At 36.5% G+C, this 18,092-nt stretch overlaps 1 protein-coding gene across 2 annotated transcripts in view; it reads left to right on the top strand.

The window, feature by feature from the left end:
• The window catches only part of samd10b (sterile alpha motif domain containing 10b), a 72,067-nt gene extending 53,975 nt beyond the window's left edge, over positions 1-18,092 (top strand). For both annotated transcript variants that reach the window (XM_056733363.1, XM_056733364.1), the window contains 3 exons: positions 686-854; positions 7,522-7,662; positions 16,219-18,092. In XM_056733363.1, the coding sequence (XP_056589341.1) occupies positions 686-854; positions 7,522-7,662; positions 16,219-16,241 (333 nt within the window). In that variant the 3' untranslated portion in view covers positions 16,242-18,092. The remainder of the gene's footprint in view (positions 1-685; positions 855-7,521; positions 7,663-16,218) is intronic.

The raw sequence follows: 18,092 nt of genomic DNA, 5'->3' as shown, positions 1-18,092 counted from the left end.
GTCATTGTGGCAGTCAGAATGATGTGTGTGTATAATTAAAAGAGAATTGTTTACACAGACGCCTGTTTTAATTATCACTTTAACCCGTAAGGTATAAAGACAAATCTTTATTTCTGTCTATCTCATTATATCTATCCACTCCAGTTTAATAATCCATCTGCTGATTTTTATTACTGTTTATATTAATTTTGGAGATAGACAACCTTGCACCATTTACAAAGATATGCCATCATTTTGGAAGAACATGCACATTGGCAAGCCTTCCTTTATAGCGTCGTTTATAATAATTCAACTGATGCATCTTGTCAATATCTACAGTCTTTGATAGAGCAGTTTCAGTCATGCTGATAAGATAAGTCGAGAGAGAGAGTGTGAAATGAAAACAGTTTTGTTTATGAATGGAACAGAAAAAAGAAAGAAGCGAACAATGACCCACTACTAAGAAAAATAATTCAAGCGAAAGTGAGACTTGACTCGGCTTTCACATTCACTCATGCATTTATTCAAACTCTGTGTGATGTTGTGTGTCGGTTTTTATTTCTTTAATCCTTATTCTCAAAACCAAGCGTAGGATTAGAATAAATTGGCCTTGGTAAACATGTCCGTATGTAAAATATACCTCATTATAGTTGAAATTATGGTCATGAAGATTATAGTTATAACGGTGATGTGTCTCTGCTTATAGATCCAGCCAGGTGAAGCCTTCACTGTGTATCACACCAGCCCAACGCTCTCCAGTTTATGCAAACCAGTGGTGCTGTGGACCCAGCAGGACGTGTGTAAGTGGCTGAAGAAACACTGTCCCCACAATTATCTGACCTACGTGGAGGCCTTCTCTCACCACGCCATCACAGGTACAAACCAGTTTATTTGTAGCGATTCTGTCAAAATGAACAATTTTGCTTTAATGCCAAAAATCATTAGGATATTAAGTAAAGATTATGTTCCATGAAGATAATTTGTAAATTTCCTACCATAAATATATATATTTTTTTTCATTGTGAGTGGACGCAGCAAAATCGTGAACAAAAATGGCCGGAAACACACCTACAAACTTAACTCGTTATTGAACGCCTTTTGGGAATTACTCAAGTTTGGAAAGCTTTCGGATTCTTTCGGGTTCATCTACTCTCCACAACATTATTACAGCAGTAACCCAATAGAGAGTTTCAAAACAAACCTGTTTCTTCTTAGCAAGGGCCTACTACAGCGCCTCTGATGGACAACTTTAAAGGAGTTTTTTCAATCTTTCGTTTTTTGGCACCCTCAGATTCCAAATAGTTGTATCTCGGCCAAATATTGTCCTCTCCTTACAAACCTTACATCAATGGAAAGTGTATTTATCTAGCTTTCAGGTGATGCATAAACCGTCATTTAAAAAAATCGACCCCTATGACTGGTTATGGGGTCACATATACTCCAAGTGTCGAGGAAAGATCAACCAAATCTATTCAATGCATTAAACTTGCATTAAAGCTTTTGTATACAACACAGTTCTCTTTATGATCCAGCCAACGTTATGACATCACAAGTACAACACAACTCTATGAAGCATCGCACATGTGGTCATCACAGGTGTTATACAGCTCTTTTCATGATGTAACAAATTTTGTGTCATCACTGGTACAACACAACTCTCTTTATGAAGCACAGCACACTTTGTCATCACGGGTGCACTTTTTGTGACATAACACATCATTCCAAACCTGTATCACTTTCCTTTTTCTTTCTTTTTTTCTTGGTAACCAAACAACATTGGACCTCCATTTAATGCACCATAGAGTCATTCCTCAAAATATCTTCTATGGAAGAAAAGGTCAAATACATTTTCAGAGAGTCATATACATATTCTAAGTTCGCCATTGCAGTTTTACATTTTAAATGCACATGCCCTTTAAATTCAATGGATTTTGATTGGCTGTCATGTTTATCATTCATCAGTTCCTCTGTCTCTCTTGTTATAGTTGTGATGTGGACTCTGCGTTTCAATTAGATTTTAAAAATGTATTTTAATAATCATATTTGTCATTTTTGGTGTGAGCGTGCCTTTGGTCTCTCTCAGGAATAGTTTGGCAGGCCACATACACTAATCTAATGCTCTCTTATCTGACTCCCAGAACTGTGTGCTCTGATTTCTCTCCCTAATGGTCAATTATACGCCTTAATCCTGTGCCATTTGTCACATCCCGACCATTTCCACGTTGTCTCACCTTTCAGGGGTCACTTGAGTGGAGCTTCTGCGAAATAGTCATTTGTATTTCATGCCTTTGTTGCTGGGAATGCATTAGTATTGAATATTGAACAAAAATGAGACTTTTTTGAAAGTAAACGTTATATTAAGTTTAAAAACGGTGTTTACAAAATGCTTTTCATACCCCAGATTAACATACATTGTCGCGATTGTGTGTATTTGATTCTATTAATATTAAATATTAGTGTAATTAATATTATGTTTTATATCATAATCAATATCAACGTGTTCATTTGATTATTATATATACACATTTATTAATATTAATTGATGATTTTTGTAATAAAATGACAAAAAATACAATATATTATAATTCAATTATTGAATAAGTTATGTGACATATTGGTAACCAATCAGTGAGAGTTTTAGGCCTCAGTAGGTGTTTATAGGCGGTTTGGTGTGGTTCTTAGGATTGGACTTGATTTAATAACCACACATGCGTCTCAATGTCTCTATAAGTGTGTTATGTCATCTCTCTCTCTCTCTCTCTCTCTCTCTCTCTGCGATGTGCTCTGAATGTTATTATGGTCCCAAAGGCTTTATTCTAAAATCTGTGCTATAATTTATGGTTCCATTTATCAGGCCTTTGTCTGATGGCGAGTCTGTTTATGAGTGAGTGTTTGTGTGAGGGATTCTCTCCGGGTCATTGACGCCAGTGCTTGAAGCAGTGCTACACATTGGAAATAGATGACACTGAGTCACTCGCTGTGTCAGACATGATCGTCACTTTGCTTCAGGCACAGGCCATTTCCGCTCTGACACTGTTATGGCTCTTTTGAGTCAGCTGTTTTATAGATGCAAGTGTGAAATGACTTGAACCACATCCAGGCGAGTCGCTTGCATGTACTTCACATTTTTAAATAGCGTCTTAAGGGGAACATGAAGTCATAATTGGACGGTTGTGGCTTTTAGTTCACGGCTGTTAGCTTTGAGGCCGTCTGTACGCTAGATCTAAGATCAAGCTCAGATACATCTTCGTTTTTATTCATTATTATATTTCTCTTAGAAATATATATTTTTTGTTTATACAACCAGTTTTTATCATTCAGCCTGCTTCTCTTAATTTTTACCCTTTTATTTTCTGTAAGCAGTAAATTTAAGACATATTAGAAGGATGAAGTGCAGTTGTTAAGGCCAACCATTTCGCATCCACTTTCTTTTTCCTCATTTTTCCACTTTATCTTGTTTTTGACAGCACCTCTATCACTTTCTTCGGGGTGTTATTTGGGAGCGCGTTAAACCCGTCTGCAGGGAATGAATTTCTGCTGTTCACCTGAGCCGTCTGGCGCTTCACAAAAGCATCAGGTGAATCCGGCACAGAGTGTTTCTGGAGGGCTGAATCCAAAACCAAAAGATGATTGGGCTGTGTGTAATATAATAGAGGGGCTCATAAAACAGGCAATGTTCACTCCTGAGGCAACATTTCAACATGAAAAAATGTATTTCGGAAAGATATTTTCCAAACATGCGCTTCCGACTGTTCCTGGAGCTCAGTTGGTCGAGCATTTGTGTTCGGGAAGTTATGGGTTTTATTACCAGGGATAGTTTACATATTGATAAAATGCAAACTATGAAGTCCCGCTGTGGTGAAAATGTTAATGTTCAGGGATGCAGATAAGTGGTGCCTATGCGCGACCAAAATTTTAATTGCTCATTTGCGTACTAACATGGTTGAAACCTTTTGATGCACAATCACTGTTTTAGACCAACTAAATGTAATACTAGATAAAATTTCCGTTTGAACTGAATGCTGCTAAAACTACTGATATCTCATTTGTTCCTGGCGCAGCCTCTGTAAATGTCTGGATCTGCACGTCTACCAAATTACCGCTTCTCTTAAACTTTCTAAAAGGACAAGCTGTTTAAACTTGACACTTGCACGCAGCATGTGTTTCTCTATGTTATACTCGATCCTACTCGAACTGCAAGTGCACTTGCCAGCAACCTGCCGAAATGGTTTAGGGTTCAAAATTGGTGTTGAAAATGAATTTACTAATGTAAAAAGAAAAACAAGAAGAAATACATTATCATTGTATTTTTTGTGTACTTTAAAGTAATATAAATATATTATCCCACTTTATTATTTAGTTTATTGTTCATGAAAAAGTAACTACTTTTTTACTTTTATTTTTAATAGGTGAATATAATTTGTCACACTATGTACAATGTGAGCACCAAACCGAATCTCCAGGTGCTCTCTTGAGAACCAGATCGAAAAACTTACGTGCACCCCTGTTAATGTTGTTTATATGTATTTGTGATGTTTATGAAATGCTTTGGCACGGTGGCTTAGTGGTTAGCATGTTCGCCTCACACCTCCAGGGTTGGGGGTTCGACTCCCACTTGTGTGTGTGGAGTTTGCATGTTCTCCCCGTGCCTCGGGGGTTTCCTCCGGGTACTCCGGTTTCCTCCCCTGGTCCAAAGACATGCATGGTAGGTTGATTGGCATCTCTGGAAAAAATTGTCCGTAGGGTGTGAGTGCGTGAGTGAATGAGTGAGTGTGTGTGCCCTGCGATGGGTTGGCACTCCATCCAGGGTGTATCCTGCCTTGATGCCCGATGACTCCTGAGATAGGCACAGGCTCCCTGTGACCCGAAGTAGTTTGGATAAGCGGTAGAAAATGGAATGGAATGGAATGAAATGCTTTGAATTATTACAATCATTGTGTGAGCTCATTTGCATATTCATGAATCTGCATACTCTATATTAAGAAACATTGTAGAGCTACATCAAAGCTATTTTAGAGCATCAAAAATAATTTTCACATTAAATAAATGTTTAAATATGTCATTTTGATAATCAAATATGAGTTTTAAATTTGATAAATTATTGGCTACATGGGGACCTTAAATGCACTCTAATGGCATATCATATCCATTATTCTTAGTCTTTGGTACTGTATTTGTTAGGATCTCTCCTATTGTATTTGCTATTTGGCCTATTGTAAGTGACTAAGAACCCGACTGACATGGTGTACATTTTCTGTGACTGGGTCACTGGGTCAGTCTTGGCCCACGACTGCCCCCTAAAGCCCCCGGGACAGCTGAAGGCTGGTCAGTGGGGCATCCCTGTCTGATAATCCCCCATAAGCCCTGGGTAGTTAAATGTACCGTTAAGTGATTTAACAGCCTATACATCAGGCTTAAAGGGATATGTTTCAGTGATTGATGCTTTTTAGTGTGAAGAGAGATGTAGTCTATGGAGTGTACGGCAGAAGAGATTGCTTGAAATTGTTCAGGTAACTGTAACTGAACTGCTCACCTTCATTTGAGTTGAAATTACTTCCAGGAGTTAGGAGGATTAAGATCCACAGATATAAATTCAACAGACAGAGGTTAACAAAGTGGTGTCTTGCCAATTGCTGTGATTTACTGTTATGTGTTGGGAATGGACTGTTTCAGTATCAAACCTGCCACTATTTTCCTTACTTTCAGTTTTACAGTTACAAACAGGTGTATATTCACACTGCCAACTGGCTTAAAGCAATTTACACATTTTGTAAAATAGCTGCACAATTTTCCAGCTGAGCACACAATAAATATTTTGTGATTTTAGTTCATGTCTATTGGTTTTAAAGTCAACTGCAGCAAAATCTTTCAATACTGAGAAGACCAAAATATTGATGACATTATCTTGTTTATTAACTTGTTACAAAATTAATATGCACAGTAGACAGACATATATTATGTAAACACAAACTTTTATTCTGGATATGATTGATTGCGATTAATCGCTTGACAGCCCTACAATTTTTATAAAAACATGAATGTAAACAAATAAACATAAATAAAAACATTCTTTTATTTTTACATTTGGGAGAAATGTTGTCACTAGTCTGCAGAGTGAAACAAAAATTAGCATTTTAATGAAAATACTTTTGCAGTGGTCGTGTATTTTCCTAAGGAGATTTGAACAGTGCACTTGCTATGGTGTCAGAGTGAGCAGATATAAACGGTTATGTGCACTTAACGCTCTATAAAACCACAAACTCTAACACATGGCTAGCGTGTACCTAATTTTACTTATGAAAAAGCAATTAAATGCCCCATTAAGGAGTTTCTCAAGGGACAGTTTGTAAAGTTCTGGCGTATCACTGACAGGTGTGTAAAACGGCAATCCTATCTAACCAGAGTAAACGTATAACATTTACATTTACATTTAGGCATTTGGCAGACGCTTTTATCCAAAGAGACTTACATTGATTTATCCTATACATTTTACATAGGTGTTATTAATCCTCTGGGATCGAACCCACAACCTTGCGTTGTTAACACAATGCTCTTACCACTGAGCTACAGGAAAGCTATAAAGCACAAATGGTGGTACATTCCTCTGGCTTTGGGATGTTTTTTAAGGATGGCTTATGGTGATGAGACAGATACGTACATGTGAAAATACAGCTTCCCAACTAAATGAAACCTTATAGAAAAGTATTGGAAAAAATACAAACGTTATGTAGCCCAAACTTAACTTCCACTTAGACCTCCTCCAGGAGTCAATAAATGTTGAGAAGTTTTAATTTAATTTAATACAATTAATGTACCGTAAAATATGAATAACCTATCAATTAATATTACTATAAATTAAATATTAAATAAATTGTTATATATAACCAAACACAGACCGGAAGTTAACATTGGGCCACATGCGTCTGATGAAAACATCTAGAGTAACTCTAGATGCTATTTTCAGGTGGAAAAGTTCTTATATTATTAATATTATAATAATGCCTTAGTGGGCAGTAAACTGTTGATGTCTACATTTGGAATACGGCCTGAAGACAAGGTGAAAATGTCACATCACAAGGGTAAAGTCTAATTAAATATGTGTGGACACTCGTGTCATGTTCTGAAAGCTTTTTTTGATAGTCCTGTTCTGTTGTCAAGTTCTCCGCAGGCATGTGTCAGTAATTTGATTGCCTGTGGGAAGATTTAAACAAACCTGAACTGATTCCAGACTATTGATCACATTTCCACCAGATCCTGCTTTCATTTTACTCCCGCCGTTTTAAAACATTCCTTTTTAAACGTCATTTAAAGATCCATTGTATGAAATCTAGCGGCATCTATTGGTGAGGTTCCAAATTGTGACCAATGGCTCACTCCCCCCCCATGGCTCATTCTTAGGTAATAAAAACGCTTCATTATGTAAGGTCTTTATACACATCCAAACACATAGTTATGTATATTAAAATCATTTCTGTCAATAGATCCTCCATAAAAATAAACATTGGACCTTTAATTCACTCTCCCCTTCCATCAATCTTTCAGGTCGTGCCCTGCTGCGGTTGAATGGAGAGAAGTTGGAGAGGATGGGGATCGTGCAGGAGTCTCTGAGACAGGAAGTGTTACAGCAGGTGTTACAGCTGCAGGTCAGAGAGGAAGTACGCAACCTACAGCTGCTCAGCAGAGGTGAGAGGTCAACACCCCGGGTCTCCTTCATTAAGCATCGTTATCTTTATTTTATTCAATTGTGTTGACGTCTTTTTGGATACAAAACCTGCATGTGTCTTTTTGTTGAAAGCTTTAACACAACTTCAAACTTTCAAAGGACACAAGGTATCCGAGTCCCTAGAGCAGACGTGTGCCGCAGAAGTCCCAACTCAGCAAGTGTCAAAGCCCAGTGTACCCGCACATTAACAGGGAAAGGGAATTAGGGACCATTTGAACACTGTGTCAGGGACTTCTACCAATAGCTTAGGGGGCAAATTCAATTTAACAGTTCACCAAGCCCGGGCCTTCACGCTATGATAAGAGAAACTAATTGAGCCACCCAGTTGAGAAATCCACACCTGAGGTTCAGAGAGGCGAGGGACTCAGACAGGTGAAGGTTGTTTAAGGAGAGAAGGCGTCCAGTTAAAGAGCTGCCAATGCTGGTTAGTTTGTTTCTGATTGTCGGCATCACCTGTCAGAATGAGTTTCATCTGGCTCAATCTGGACTCTTTGGCTGTTAGGACACATCTTATCTGGAGTTTATTCTTAGACGTGCAGGGGTGAGTGTGTTAGCCGGCAGGGTTTCCAGTGGATTTCTAAAGGGAATCCGTCTATAGCAGTCTGTCATATTTGATGTAGCAGCTGTGAAAGAAAGTATGAAATATTGATCAGGCAAAAAAACTGAACTGGCTTCAGTAAGGTTTGGATTTTTGTAGTCTCGCACTTGTCTTGGACTCGTTGGGATCTGCACTCGGACTTGTTTCGGACTTGGTCATTGGATTCGCAAAATGTTCTAGTTTGTCTCAGCCAAGTCCGATGATTTTTTCCCCTCCGAAACAAAACCATCTATGAAGCATATATGTTTGCTTTAGTTGGACTCTTTCCTCTTGGAGTAGGTTACTTTTTGTGATGGTGTAAAGCTGTAAAAAAGATGATAAATAATACTAAATGAAGCTGATGACTGATTTGAGTGTTCTGGTTCACAACGCTAAGATACTATGCCAAATATGCCGACAGTTTTCCTGACATTAACACTCAATGGTCACAATCATCAAACTAATTCAGATAAACAATGAACTGCAACGCATGCTGGGAGTCATGAATGAGTTTTGTACTATGATGTTACCTGACTTGCAGCATGAAGCTTTCTTTTGTTGATTGTCACTATTGTTGAGTTGCATATACTGATTCTTGATGTCTGATTGATTCACCAATTTAAAGTTTTTTTTGTGTGTGTGTATTTTCTATACTAAATATAATACCACTGCTTTAATCGCACACTGCAGTATCACACAATACTCATAAATCAATACCACAATGCACTCATGAGCAATTATATAGAAAACTGCACAAATAACCTGATCCCAATGGATCTTAGCTTTCATTGCCTCAACTATTTTAGCACACTTTTAATACAGACAATGAAAAACATTAATCGTTAAATCACAAGAATCAAGAACCCAAACAAAGCAACTACTGATCACAATAATGATCGTTTGTTGAAACTTCTGCATTTTTTCAACATTAATTGTGGTTGCAAAATGTGATGTTGATTCAATGCAGTTATCACTGACAAGTCAACAAGCTGAGAACCGGAACATTGTCCATTGGCAGCCCAGAACGTGATTGTTGCACTACAATAAAAAGACTCAAAATCTGAAGTTGCACCTCTGCTTTATGTGACTTTGGTGAAATTGGTATACATAAAGTAAATAAAATGACCTAATTTGATCCGCTTTTTGATCCTAACCAATAAAGTATGAATCTGTCTTGACCATCTCATTTGGACTCGGTCTTGACTTGGACTCGAACCTCTTTGGACTTGGACTTGACTTTGACTCAAACCTCTTTAGACTCGGTCTCGACTAGTCCTGGTCTAGAACTCGACAAAGGTGGACTTGACTACAGCCCTAACAATCCAGGCCATATGATACAAGGGAATTTTCAATTATATTTATCATTAAGAGGGACAGTTTATCCAAACAGTTTTGCCGAAATTCTGTTCAAAACCTGTATAATACTGGTTTCATCTGTGAAGCACAAAAGAAAATATTTTTAAAAAATGTCTGTGGTTTTGTGTTCATATAATAGAAGTCAATGGAGGTCAATGTATTTTTGGTTCACAACCTTCATCAAAACATCTTCTTTTTGCTCTAAAGAAAAAAAAGTCATAACGGTTTGGAATGACATAAAGGTGAATAAATATAAGGAATATTCATTTTGGGATTATTCCGTTTTTTTTTTATAAAACCTGAATCTGTGAAAGAGGTCTATGTCATTGAGAGTGAATCTGACACTAGATATCATTATTTTGTTAAAGACACATTACCTGATAGCCCAGATGGTACATTGAAACTGCCACTGTGTACCTTATGGTAGAATATTCGTATTGTAATTTATGGCGACACAACTTTTGAGATGCACTGTAAAGAATCCGTCATTATTTCAGAGGTTTTCACTTTATGCTTTTGATAGTAGTTCTTTTTTAAGACATTCAGGACATGGGTGTTAGCAAAGTCCGTTTACAGAAGTCGTGCCACTCGGTAGCCATGTTTGCAACCCCTCTGTGCGGTTATTTATGTCATAACAAGACAACAGTCCTCTCTCATCAAATGGTTGAAGGTAGATATTTCAAACATTGCTGGAAAATATCACAATTAAATAGCATATTTCTGATCAATGATTAAACCTGATATGGACTATACCATAACTTTGGTTTGCTAAGCTTAAATAGCGCCAAAAAAACAGCTTTTTAGACTGGGAAGCACCTCACATAAGCTCCGCCCCCAGAGAATCATCAGTCTTTATCAATGGACGATTGGATCTTTCTACTGATAGGCGGGACTTTCTCTGATAGAGTGGCCATATTGAGCGTTTCATTCGTTTCCACTCATTATAATGGCAGTGGCACATTTTGTTAATATATTATCTTGTGTGGTAGTTACGTCAGAATTCGCCACATGCTAGTAGGTGGCTTTAGTGGGAGGGGCATTCTAATTCTCAAGAGCTTTTGATTGGTCAATATCTGTGAAAGGTAATATTTTTGTTCCCTTTGAATTTAAAATGTGTTTAACTGCTATATGTTAATTAACAAATAGTAAAAAATAGTAACAAATAGTAAATCAGCCATTTGTTTAAAAAAATGTTTACAATATAATACAAAATTATACAGTAGTTGCCAAAGGGGAGGTATTTGTAAAATCATGTAAAGGTCCATTTTTCTTCAAAACAGTAAACTCTTAAGGTATTTACAGTATTTGACTAAATAATTTAGCAAAAAGGCAATACAGAGTGTATGAGAGCATATGGGTTGTATTCAAATTGACAATAAAATGCATAGAAAACCAAAAAGCTCATGGGAAGTAAAGCAATCATTGACTACAATTTTTCTTCTCTTTCTTCTCTTTTCTTTTTTCCATCCTCTCTTGTGGAAATGTTGAAATCTTTCTTCTGTTATTGTAAGCTTTGCACATTTGTGTAATTATTTGCTACGCCTCCTTAAATTCTTCACAAAGTTGGGCTTTAGTTTATACTCCAAAAATACACAGGCAACATGAATACAATAATAAGATATTTGAATAAAGAGCAAAAATGTAAATTGTCCAAAACTGAGCACGTCTTTCCCCAACTACAGTATAATATTTAATACATGCATTTTGCTAATAAATACAGTATGTCCATGTTTTTATTGCGTATGTGCCATTGATATATGTTGAAATTCATCCCCTCCTTGTCTTTTACTGCCCTTGATAGTTTTTTGAGGTGTATGAAGTGTGCAATGAATATTCCCGGAAGGTTTCGTCACAAATAGATGTTGTGTGATCTTCCTGGTTAGAATGTACCAGTCACCTTTCTGTCTCATGCCCAGTAATTTAGCATTTTTTATTAACCATCAGCAGAAACAGCGCATGACTTCTCGTGGCCTTTTTAATCTGTCTCTGTTAAAGCTCATATCTTTCACAAGAGTGATTCGGAGGGGTAAATTGACCTTTCGGTTGGATCGCAATCTCATATTCATCAACTGAGATGTTGCCTCTGTATTCTTCTAAATTGCTTTGTTCTTTTGGTATGAAGTACGGCACAGTAATTCTGCCATCTTCATCCCTCCCCAAACGCTCCTCTCTTACTCCGCTGAATTCACATTGAAAAGCAATTTAACCGTGAGCATAGCAGATTCTCCCAACACTATAATTGCTATTTCTATTGAGCACCAAACCTTATTACCTCTTCTGCAAATTACCACTCAATCGTCCAACTGTAATAGCCCTTAAACATTTCACACAAATAGAAAAAAGACTTTGATCCGTTTCTTTAGTTTAGCAAACAACTGGAGTCTTCGTTCCACTGTAAAATGAGTTGCATGGAGAGACGTTTGTTTTTTTTAAGCTGTTATTTGTCTGCAGGGCCTGCTGTTTAGTTTAAGCTTCTGCTCATTTGTCTGGGCTCCCTGTATATGGTATATAATAACATTTATGTAGACTGTATTCCTATAAAGGATTTATAGATAAATGCATTTCTATTCATTTGAAGGCATGCCAGACAATCAAATGTTCAATTATTGATAAACAAAAGAGATGACAACACTCAGATTGATATCAGGTCAGTTGTGAACCGCAAGCCTCATTCGATGAAAACAATCCTACACAAACTGCCCGAGTCATTTTCTGACATATTAAAGCTTGTCTCCTCCATAAGCCTGTTTCCATCATCTTGAGCATCGTGAAGGCCCTTTCAGACATCTGCTACAACAGCTTTCTCAATCCACTTTTTATTTGATTTATTTAGACAGTTCATTCAAAAGTAAAAATACACGTCTTAAATATCCAACAGAAATTGAAAAGATTTAACTTTTAAGAATAATCAGTTTTATTGTAGTTTTATTATTATTTTAAATTAACAGTTTCTTTTTTTATAGTTTTTGTTAAGTTTGGTTACATTATGAGCATTGCTAAATAGCCAGATAGAAATGAAAAAGATTGAACATATAATTTTTTTGTTTCAGTTTTATTGTAGTTTTATTAATATTTTAAATTAAATATTTTATAATTTTTAGTTTTTGTTTAATTCGATTTTTTTTAATTGTTATATGATTTCATATCTACTTTTATTATTTGTTTATTTTTATGTTGGGGTATAAAATTAGTTTAGTTTTAGAGTAGTTTTTGTTTATTTTCTCATTTTCAATTACTTAAATTAAAAAAATACTATTTAAGCCAATATTAATGTGAGACTAAAAAACAGAATTTTTTAATATTTGTAGTTTTAGTGAACTAAAATTGCCTATATGAAATACATTTTTAATAAAATCATTTCCTCACCCTCAAGTTGTTTAAACCTGTATACATTTATTTGTTTTGTTGAACACAAAGAAAGATTTTGGGATGAATGTAAACAACTGAGATTTCAACTGAGATCACCATTTGTTATGTTGAACACAAAATGAGATATATTGAGGGATTTAGAGAAGCAAACACATTTTACTAACATTTAACATAATTTTTCCTACTATGGTAGTCAATGATTCCCAGAAATCTCGGTTGCTGACATTTTTCCAAATATCTTTCTTTATGTTCATCAGACCAAATAAATGTTTGCAGGTTTGAAACAACATAGATGGGAGTAATTCATGACAGAACTTTCATTTTTGAGTTGACTATCCATTAAATTCAGTATTTTACAATTATTGAAGTTTACTCTGTAGCTAATACTTTTCTCATCTAAGTTTCACATTGATTTTCTGCCAATTGTTGCAATTCATGACATGAAGTCTGAGAGAACTATCACAGACAGTCAGTGAGCGTGAAGTGACAGAAGAGATTTCAGAAGTAAAGTTTCTACAAAATGTGTGTTTGTTGTAAAATCACTGGTAAATTACAGAAGAGTTAAAAATGTCAGAGACCCCATAGCTCTAGTGTTTTCCATCTTCAGTCTTTAGTCATACAGCTGTTCCCAGAATGTTAACTTCACGATCAATCCCACAATCCCATGCAGAAAATGATCTATTATCTTCCAGTAAATGCTATTCACTATTAGACACGTTTACCTTTATCAACACTCTGGTATTTTCATCCGAAGCTGTGCATGCAGATAACCTTTTCACCAGCCAGGACACGACGTCACAGAATCACAAACAATGCCACCTGTTCCTTCTCAAAGGGTTCATCTGTGATTGTCTATTGTTCAATTACTTGCATTGTTCATTATCTTCGTATTCTTATCTTTTTTATACTTTCATTTCTCAATGAACAAGTCCTTTCTCATCACATTGAACAAGTCTATCAATGATTGCTCGGCTTGAAAGGAACACGTCCCCAACTTGCAATCAGCCCTTATCTAGAATCCCCACCAACTGATTGTAAAACAAAAAAGCAGGCTAGCGAGTTATAATATATTCATATATCATCTCATTTTGCCTGTGCCCTTGATAAAAAGATCCTTCCTGCTTTTTTCTCCAATAACACTCACTGTTGACAGCGGATAGGAATAACAGCCCACCGTGATGTGTTTACGACTTATGTTAATTGCAGTCTCGAGACAACTTCACTTACATTCTGAAACAACATCTGGGCAATCTGTCTGCGCAGTACTTCAAGAACGAACGGCGGATCGCTGTGCATCTGAATTTTATGAATTTCAAGGCATTTTAAGAATCACACATGAGAAACAATTCAAACTAGACATGAACTCTGTTCATCCTCACATCCTCATTAGATGCCTTTCTGTCTTCTCCCATCGTTCCTACATGAGCAGCTGTTGCAACGTCATAGAGTAAAGGGCTTTTTTGACATGCTACTGTAGATAGACAGCAACTCTATCTGGGACGCCAATCAAAATCCACACGTGAAATAAATGTGAGACTAGACTCATTTATTCATGAGACTCTAAATAGTATACATATAGCACACAGAAGATTCCAATATGAGATCAAATAGTTCGTCTTAATCAGACAAAAATATTTTTAAATGCCTGAGTTTTTTTTCGTCTGCAAAACTTGTCTAGCCAGCGGCAGCATTTTTTTTTTTTTTTATTAAAGTTTAATGGCCATCAAAATATTTCGAAAATATATCGAAATCACAATATCAGATGAAAAATCAAAGCCTCTGCTTTAAAAAACAATTAGTTGTATTCTATCTTCATTTGTTCTTTGTTTACAACCAAAAAAAAGCTGAGAAAAGACTTTTCTCAGAAAGGATTCAGAACTATAACCGTATTTTTGGATCTGTGTATGATGTACTATTTCAGAAGATAGGTAAGAGAGCCCTCTGCTGTATAACAGTAAAAATTGCTGGAAATGAATGTCAATGGCGTGGAAGCGTTGTGTTATAAATGATGTACAATTCCTAAAGAATCATTCTATAAAGATCTATATTGAATTGTTTGATGTCATGAATCGCTCCGAAGAACCCAATTGCAGGGAGCATTTAGGTGAAACAAAAAGTGCTTTATTTATACAATAAACAGAAAACAAAAAAAACCTGCGAGGGGGTATAACATTAAAAAGACAAACGGATTAAAGACAGGACGTAGACTAAGTATCGCTAGACTGAAATGAACCAAACTTGACATAAACTAGACAGAACACTTACTAGACTGGACAGATGATACACCTCAATAGGAACAGCGGTACACAGTATACAAGGATTACAGAATACAATGGTCGAGCCCAGGACAATGAACATGAGGATGTATTATGGGGGAGACAGACAAAGGATAATTAATAGGGACCAGGTGACAGGGGTAAAACACTAATGGCATGGTAAAAAGGAAACGAGATCGCGGGAACAAAGATGCAGACCGGAGAGAGAGTATAGCAAGCCGATAGGATCACTATCTCTCCCTCCACAGACACCCTAAGGCTATGCCATGACTCCGCCCCAAGACCAAGAATAGACATGAAATGATGGTGGAATCATAAATCATGATCTTGTATACTCACCAAAGCTACATTCCCAGTCTTGTTTTCTAAACAAATCTAAATTAGATGAATTTTTGCGAAAAGCAAGAAAGAATTATCTGCACTTAAGCACTAAGCAAAAGGTACAACTTGAATTGAGTTAATTTTTGTACCTATTGGCAGATATTTTTTCTTGTTTTAGTCCATTTCATCAGTCATTCAGTTTAGCAAATGTATCTTGATTTAAGAATTTGTTTACAGGAAAACAAGTCAAAAATACTGAATAAAAAAATCCTTAATCATAAATAAACCACATCATTTAACCAATCAGCATTCGGGATCAAAATTGTCCAAGATCTGTCTAGGTAGGCGGCCTACTAGGTTTGAACACAGTATTGATTCCAGTCTGTTGAGTTTTCCCCAAAACACCTTTGTTCTCCTTCATAGGACGAGCATGAGAGAGAGAAACAGGGTGTATAGCGAGATCTTAAATAGATGACAAGGTAATTCCAGGGTCAGTGAATGAAGGTCTAACAAAACCTTTGTCTCTGATGCGTATCTCTTCTGTAAATGTATTTCCTGCATTGACATGAATAATTTATGCTCCCTTTAATTCTCCTGTCTATTTTCTTTCTCTCCAGCTTCCTTCGGCAACCTTTCTTAGCTCATCTATCCATCTGGCAGCTCTCTCCCCTTCCCAACGGAGAGAGGAGGCCTTGTTCCAATCTGACACGGACAGAGAGAGAGAAAGAGAGAGAGTCTGCCTGGTTGGAGATCTGGAGAAGACTGTTAACTATACCTATGTACCGGACAAGACTGTCTTTTTATGCATAAATGGAGGAGGTTCAAGGACTCCGGGAAATGGAGACAATACTAGACATTGACTCTGTATTATAGTGATTGGAGAGCACCCACCAGAGATTTGTCATATAAAATTGATGGGAAAACTCAGTTTGGATTGAGTCATGGATTTCCTGGTGGCCAAAGCCTTCCTTGAAGGTGGATCTTGAAGTCGATGTGACATCTGAGGTTTTAGCATTTGGACGTCTGACCACTTTGCTCTCTTACCCAGCATAGCTGAACTTGTGATGCTGAATAAACTGTACAGTAAGTCTGGGAACACAGTTGTTTCTCCTACCTCTCGTGATCGATTGTATCGTTTCATTTGCAGATATACTGTAGGATAAAGAGAATTAAATATATACTAGTCCCTGACTTCCACACTAAAGCTCTAATTATTATTAGTTTTAATGGGGCGCTTACAGTTAAGTAGTAACACTTACTACTGCAGCAGCGATTTCATTTCTGTCACTTGGTAATAAATGAACTTTCTGAACATTGAATGTGAATACTTTCAAACCTAAAAACCATGACCAATATTTTATTTTCTTCTCGGGAGATTTGCGCTTATTATTGCGTTTGCTACCATTATCGTTCCTGTTGAAGTCATATTTTATGATTTCAGTGTAATTATGAAAATATTTTCTTATTCTGCACACAATTGTAGATTTTGAGGTTCAAAGAATGTGAATATGATTTGTACTGCAAATTATGGTGCATATAGGGGCAACGTGAGTAGATTGTCTCCGTTTGTAAATGTCTCAGTTATCTCTGTTTATGAAGCAATAATGTAAAGTGATGGTCTGCATGGTTAGGCCTGTTAGAGATGAATCATTTACACAGTTGCTAATTTATCATTCCAAACTCCACAGCATCTTTAGGCCTGAAACATCCTACGCAAATATTTCTATTAAGTAGCGAATGTGTTCAAAACGCAATCCAAGTGGATATTAATAACATTGCGACTCATTCTGTGGGCAGTTTTTTCCTTCAGCTCAACTTCCGCTTAACTCGTCAAATGTTGTAAAATGGTTATCTAAACTGTTTTATCTAAAGCTATCTGAATAATAAATTAAGATTGCACAAACATTCAAAGTTTATATTACAGAATATGTTAGCTTTGCTTAGTGGATGTTTTTGGTCTTAGATTCTTGATCAGTCCCTTAAATTATGATACTTTAAAGGACATGCATAATAAACCTTAAGGTTTCACTTAATTTCTTGTTCCAACCGCCCTTATCCAGTGGAAGGATGGTACCTGTTGTTATTTCATTTTTTGAGATTGCCTCTTTCTTGGTCCTGTATTCCAGAACACTACAGCACTCAACAGTTGAGGAAGTTGATATACTGAAGAAGACTATAATATAAAAAATATATAACCACCTTTTTCAGAGATCGGAGCCTGATTTATAATTTTTCAAAGCACTCGGAGACCGAGAGTGTCTAACTGTGTTTTATATATGGAACTGACGCAATTTCAAAAATATATGTGATATTCTGAAAAATGGTTTTCTGGTGCATTTTGCTGATTGCTGGAAAAAGGTACATCACCACACATCATTACATTTTTCTTGACAAGCAAAGAACCAAATGTGTGGGGGGAGTATTTGTTGTGTAATTACTTTCTGCATCAGCAACATAAATATAAAGACACGTGTGACAGACGGACCTGTAT

This window comes from Triplophysa dalaica, chromosome 20, assembly GCF_015846415.1.
Source record: "Triplophysa dalaica isolate WHDGS20190420 chromosome 20, ASM1584641v1, whole genome shotgun sequence".
In the NCBI taxonomy this organism is placed as follows: Eukaryota; Metazoa; Chordata; class Actinopteri; order Cypriniformes; family Nemacheilidae; genus Triplophysa; species Triplophysa dalaica.
The sequence above is the reverse complement of the archived record's forward strand: the minus strand, read 5'-3'. Positions and strand labels throughout refer to the sequence as shown.